This window comes from Colletes latitarsis, chromosome 14, assembly GCF_051014445.1.
Source record: "Colletes latitarsis isolate SP2378_abdomen chromosome 14, iyColLati1, whole genome shotgun sequence".
Taxonomy (NCBI): domain Eukaryota; kingdom Metazoa; phylum Arthropoda; class Insecta; order Hymenoptera; family Colletidae; genus Colletes; species Colletes latitarsis.
In genome coordinates, this window is record NC_135147.1 from 22470872 (window position 1) to 22477667 (window position 6796).

Here is a 6796-nt window from a genome sequence, read left to right on the forward strand (position 1 = left end):
CCGTGAATAAAAATCAAAATTTCAGTGTATGAATTATACGTACGATAGAACCTCGCTTGTTGCAAGAATTTTCAGGCCCAATTTCTTGCAACAATCGAGGTTCTTTAAATAGTCATAATAACTAAGGTGTTATAAATTTTTCTACTGTAAAACATTTTAAAAATGAACTTCTTTTTAAGTAAGATGCACAAACTGTTAACAGATGATATTTATGAGTTCTGTAACTTCCAGTGTTTTGATTAATATATTCATGAAAATGTGTACAAATAACTATTTATTGAAATGAAAGCGTCGCGTCGAAACGTATCGTAATGTATTCGTTTTTGTTAATTTCAGTATTGGTTTGAAAGAGCCTAAACTGCACAAGCGATCATTTTATACTATTTCTCGTTCGTATAAATGTTCGACGTAACTCCTCGCCTGCTGTTCTTCGCAACTGGCGAGCAGTCAGTCGCTAAAATAAACGAAGTGAACAAAAATAAGTACTCTCTTCTACCTGTTACGTTTTAAACGGAAACTTGTAAATGAGGGAATAAAATCAAGGCGGACGGTTGGCATATTCAATCACTTGAACACACAAACTGCAGTCGAATATCGTTTACAGTGGTCTCGAACGAATGACACACTTTACTCTAAATACGACAAATAAACAGTTTAGCCGATCGATTCTTCTCGTTGCTTGCGTAACGAGAATTACACTTCGGTAACAATCGAAACACACCTTGATTCGCGTTACGTCGACGCCAGTTTGGACATTAAAAACTATTGTTGCTTCTCGGGCAACGATCATCCACGCAACACTAGAATTGCAACGAATGGAAAAGTTTTTAACACCTTTTTCGCCTCTTTATTGCTTCCAACGCGCGTGGGAAACACAAGGATCGTACGATCGACACAGTTTCTAAGCGAATCGAAAGATAAATAATTTTCGAATTTATTTTTAAATTAATTTCTCTGTAAATTTAAAATCTCTACCTGTCATAAATGTGAAAGTTCGGTGACAGGTATAAATGTATTCTAATTTTGAAAATTCTATTTGGGCGAAATTAACCAATTGCCTTTAAAGAAGAATACTTATAAATAATAATGGGAGTTATATTAAAAACTACTTTGTTAAAAAGGAATATAGTACAACCCAATAATAATATTTGGCCATTATTTTTAGTCTCTAGTTAGAATTAAATATTCAATTCAATTTAATTCGAACGAACGTTTGAACTTTACTTCGAGCTATCTTCAGCCTGGGAGAATAAAGAATTATAATACAAAAATTGTATAATGTGAGAAAATAGAAAATAGAGTGGAAGCTAAACTATCTACTATAAGAATATAAATGAACAGAGGAAAGCTCTAAAATTGGTTCTTTACAAAATGTACAATGTGTATATGTTTTCTTAAAATAAATTGAAAATACTATGCTTTTCTTTTTGTATCCCAATAAAGAGTTCCGATAATGATAGTCACGGATCGATAAAAAAAAATACCGTGGTCGTTTTGAAACTATCTACTTACTGCAAAGTCTTCGAGTAATACATTATTTATGAGGAAAGCACTGCATAAATTTTACGCCGGAATACAGTCATTCCGTGAGCATGAAAATTTGTGTTAAAAATAATTGTAGGAACGTGTTGAAATAACTCACGACGCGAAAGACAAATTACAGATATGCTCGATATTAATTACAGGAGTTTGATTAATAATCCTGATAAACGTGTTTCGCGTATATAAATCCATACCAGAGAACAGATACTATGTTTGATAAAACTACGCGGCGTAAAGTGCTTTAAAGTGTATCGATAAATAAACACGATTGTTACGCGACGTTTATTAAAGATTTCGGTGCTAGTACGAAATTAATTGCAACATTAAACGCCGTCAGTTCGAGCGCGGTTATTCTTAATAAAAAAATGTAATTCGCGATGGCCTTTGTGATCCGACGATTACTATTAAGGTAAAAGTTTAATAACGAAAGCCTTTTCGGGCGAAAAAAAATGAAAAGTACAGGCAGTCGTTACGTATAATGTTTCAATTTTCAAACAACCGTGACACATTTATGATCCCAAGAATTTATATTACAAACGATCTTAGTAAATCGACATTGACATTGTTTTCTTAATTAAAATTTTAAATGTCCGATAGCAGACAGTTATTAAGGATTAATTTTGAAATAGTTTCGTAAATAAATTCTCATAATAGTTCTCCTAATATCTATAGAAATTTAATAAATATCGATATAAAGTTAAAACCTCGTTATTACAACCTAATATTCCACACGAATGATCCAGACCTTCACAATAATTAAATAAATTTTCCCCGAGTATCAAATTATAAGCGTCAAGATGGTAAGACGCGGATGAACGATACAATAATGTGGATGCTTCTTTAAACTTAGCAACATCACCTATAAATATGTTTGTATTTTCACCTATTCCTATTTATGTAACGTTAAAATGACGCTGCTTAGCGCTCCAATGAAATGTATTCTGAGCGTTAAGCAGGGTGTTACTGTGCTTCGTCCGACATATAATTAGTTTATCTTCTTGGTAAACTCGCTCAATTATTTTCTCCCTTGTAATATATTCTTCTACAAATGAAGTTGTACGTATTAAATTTTGTTTTCACAAAAATTAATCGCATCTATGTGATTCATCGTGTCGTATTCTAACAGCAAAATAACTTGATCGTATACTATACTGATAATAAATATTATTTATATTTTATAATGAAGTTATAAAATGGTAAGTTTACCTTTCGAAAGGACTTAAACAGACTTGGAAATTGATTCGATGTCTAAAAAACAACCATCCAAGTGCAATAAAAACACAATTCTACTTCTAAAAAATTCTCGATAATTTTTAGCACGGAACCGTACCGTTAAATAAATTAACAGATAAATGTGTAGAAAAATAGAAGCAAAAAAGAAAGTAACGAAATATTTCTGGCCGTTTCACATAATTAACTGTTCTTTAAAAAACTTCCTGATTGCATTATGCGTTAAAATAATTATCTACAATATGAAATAAGACCGTTTCTCTGGAGGAACATGCTTCTGTAATTGGTTATAAATTATAATCCCGTATAAAATCATGGTAATTCAGCTAGACTCACACGAATTTCTTTCCGCTATGTCCAATTAAAATTTGTACCCGTTATTATAAATTGTGCGCAAAACTGTGCCTCGACCCGTTAACCGTCGAAACGAACGAATAATGTTTACTCCGTTCGTTTATTTCGTAAATAAATGGGTCGAAACCCAATTTCGTACGTAACTTTATTAATAATACGTACGAATTTGAATTGTATATAGCAAACGGAGCATACGTGATATGGCGTATACGATCGAGCATAATTCGTCCCAAAATCAAAATTTTAATGTATGAATTATACAATTGGTTGATTATCAATTTAGTAAAAATCAGCATTAAGTATAATAATACAGTTGAGATTATGAGTCCATTTAATGGTGAAGACTTATAAAACGAGAATTGATAGTTTATAATTTTTTTACAGCATAAGGGTTTGTTGAAACTTTCCATATATATTCTTTAACATTTCAAGATACAAATATTCCTTTTTCGTTACGTTTCATCGACTTTGGATGAAATAATAAATGTTATTCCTTATGTCAACGGTATTGATCGGCGTATAGTCTTTGATCTAGAATACAAAATCGAACGATATTTTGTTCATAATAGTACTACGCGTCATACGAACTAACATCCTTTATAATGATAATTATTTAAACTATGTTAATAATAATAATTATTTAAACTATGAAATTTATTGCAAGAATCATCCTCAAGGAGGATGTTAGTCCATACGACGCATAGTACTATTATGAATAAAATGACGTTCGATTTTTTATTCTAGATCAAAAGAAAAAAATGCCAGACTGCACGCCGATCAACGCCGTCGACATAAGGATTAACATTTATTATTTCGTCCAAATTTCAATAGAACGTAATAAACGTAAGCCTTTGCTGTAGAAAAATGATCAAATATCTCGTTTTACCATTTTACACGAGTCTCCCCCTTTAAGGGTTAAAATTCCATGTAAATCGTTAATAAATAACATTGACAAGTAAAGTTCGAAATCTGAAATTTAATGGACCACCAGGAAGTCTATCGTCAAAAAATAAGTAAACATGCAAATTATACGAACGTGAAATGAATCGTTAGAACGTGACACAGAGTATGACAGATCGAACGATCAGCCTCGCGTTGGAGGGTTGAAAAGGTTAAGAACCGGCGGGTTAGCTTGATTCAGGAGCCCTGTCGTCGATCATGATAGATTGCAATGAAACGTAAAATCACTCACCCGTCGCGGACTGCGTCTGAAGCAATAGTCCGATCAGCGAGACCAGGACGTAGGTGTTGTATCGGGGTGTCACGATACCCCGTCGCAGGGTCGTCATCTCAGGCGACCCCCGCCAGGTGCCCCCTTGACCCTCCGCCGTTCCCGCTCCCTCCTTCGGCAGCTTTGGCTTCTTAACTTCCGCCTTCTTCGTTCCCGCCAGCTCCGCGGCGCGTAGTCCTCGTGCTTCGCATCTCATCTGCCTCCTCCGATCGATTCCCGCTACCCCGTTAACGACAGTTTTTTCCCCGAGATCACCCTCGATTTACCACGTATCCGTCCGCCAGACGTCCTTCCGCCAGCCTCGTCATTTACACCACCGCACGCTGAAAACGTTCGATCGTTCACGCGCTCGATCCAAAACTGATGGATCTTAATCGTCTATCGAAACGATTGAATTAGCGTTTTCAATCGGATTGTTCACGAGGCACGGGGCACGACGCCACGCGACAACACGACAGAATCCACCGTAGGATGGTTAGCATTTCAACGAGGAAAAGTCACGCGACCGGCTGCCAACGAGAGGCCTAGAAATCCCGCGCTTGACGCGCCGTGACCCGTCGACCGAGACACCCGCTACGCGGAACGATCGTCGCGCTTCGACCTCGCGGCAACATCTAACACACCTATCGACCGTGCTCTTCGCTATATCGTTCAATTTTCCACGTACCGTGGGGGGCGTCGCGAGACCCGGGGGGTACGAGACAGAGAGAGAGAGAGAGAAAGATCACGTGCCCGGGGTTTGGAAACTCACTGAACATATCACACCATCCACGAGGATTTGCACGGGCAAAGGAGGGCCCCTCGTGGCCGTGCGAGAATCGATTCGAAACACCTGTAGAGAGACCGTGGCGTTCTCGTTCTCGTTCCGGGCGAACGGTCGAGCGTCCTGTCACCGTCCAACGACCGTACTTTCTCGATGCTGTCTCCGGGAAGGCACGCGTCCTCCAGTCCGCGGACCCGATCGTCCCCGTCACGATCGACCGACGCACGGCACAGCGACGCACCACCCGCGTACCAGCATCATCGCGATCGTCGTCCGTCGGGTTCCTCGGTCAGACACGTGGACGATGGCGAAATCGACCGGGGCCCCTGCGTAACACGGTGAGCAACACCGTGCTCTCGACCTGCCTCACGCACTCGATCCTCGTCGATCGTTCGCCAACGAGTGACGGACTCCGCCGCTCGTTCGCCGTAGCCGATCGCTACGGTCTCGCGAACGGGGCAACTACGCACAGGCGGCCCGTCTCTCTCGAACTACGCGGGTAGTTTCGGTGGCGCGCGGATTCGTGTCGATGGGGAAACCAAGCGCGCACGAGGCCGCCCGACAGACTGAGAGTAGCAGTCGACAGTCGGCAGGCAGCAACGGCAGCAGCAGCAGCAGCCAGCTAGCAGGCTAGCAGCAGCAGCAGCAGCAGCAGCAGCAGCAACAGCAGCAGCAGCAGCAGCGGCAGCAGTACAAGGCGGAACGTCTCCCTGTGTGCCGAGCGAAGCTCTGCAAAAGCGGTGTGCACACGCGGCCGCGCTGTGTTATGTTGTCCCCACTTCCCTTCTTCCTCGCGCGCGATCGCGGCTGCGGCTGCGGCTGCGGCTCGCCTATCTGCCTGTACGCCTCTCTATGCCTTGCCTGCCTCTATGTCTGCCTGTTTGTCCGCCTGCCTGTCTCATGCATGCATGCATGCATGCATGTTTCGTCTCCTTCTCCTCCGCCGCCACCTCCTCCTCCTACTACTACCACCACTCCTTCCTCCTCGTACTTCTTGCGTCCTCCTGCCCTTCACCGGCCCCGGGCCGCCTTCCTTCCTTCCTCCTCGTGCTACACGCGCGTTCTTTCGACTTTCCGCACGATGCTCCTCCTACGCTTTCCTTCTGACGTCTCGCTCGCCACGGACTTCTTTTCCGTCTCTCCGACCGGGCCTCTCTTAAGTAATTGTTGCGCGTTATTTTTTCACGTATTCGGCCGCTAGGAACGATCACGCGAACCGATAGGGCTTCCCTCGTTGACCGCGTTACACGTTTTCTCGCGTTTCGCTCGTTCACGGTTGATTGTTGCTTCGGAGCTGTGGTGTCTGGAGGAGTAACGACGACGTTCTGACTTTCTTTCTCTTTCAATTTTTGTGTTTAATTATTTTTGCATGTTGTAATCCTTGTTTGAAATATTGTATGAACTGACAGAAGAGCCTGTTTTATTATTTTGAAGCATAACTATCAATTGAAGGAATAACAACAATCTGCCTTTCTTTTTTTGGATATGATTGTTATTCATTTCTTCTCATTCGATATTTAGTCATTTTTGTACGTTTTTTAAAATCATAGTATGAACTAGGCTTTTTCAACTAGTTGCATTAAACGTTTCATCTTCACCTTTTGGACCTTTGATAGATATCGTTATGGAGGATATCGATGGAACTAGCTATACAATTCTGTTTTTCTTTGGTTGGA

The 6796-nt window shown here is 40.8% G+C and overlaps 1 protein-coding gene across 1 annotated transcript in view; it reads right to left on the reverse strand.

Annotated features, from left to right (window-relative positions):
• The window catches only part of LOC143349826 (follistatin-A-like), a 65075-nt gene extending 59183 nt beyond the window's left edge, over positions 1-5892 (reverse strand). Inside the window, exons 1-2 of the mRNA XM_076781392.1 lie at positions 5109-5892; positions 4319-4680 (exon numbers count right to left, since the gene is read on the reverse strand). Of these exons, the coding sequence (XP_076637507.1) occupies positions 4319-4553 (235 nt within the window). The 5' untranslated portion in view covers positions 4554-4680; positions 5109-5892. The remainder of the gene's footprint in view (positions 1-4318; positions 4681-5108) is intronic.
• Between the last annotated feature and the right edge of the window lie 904 nt (positions 5893-6796).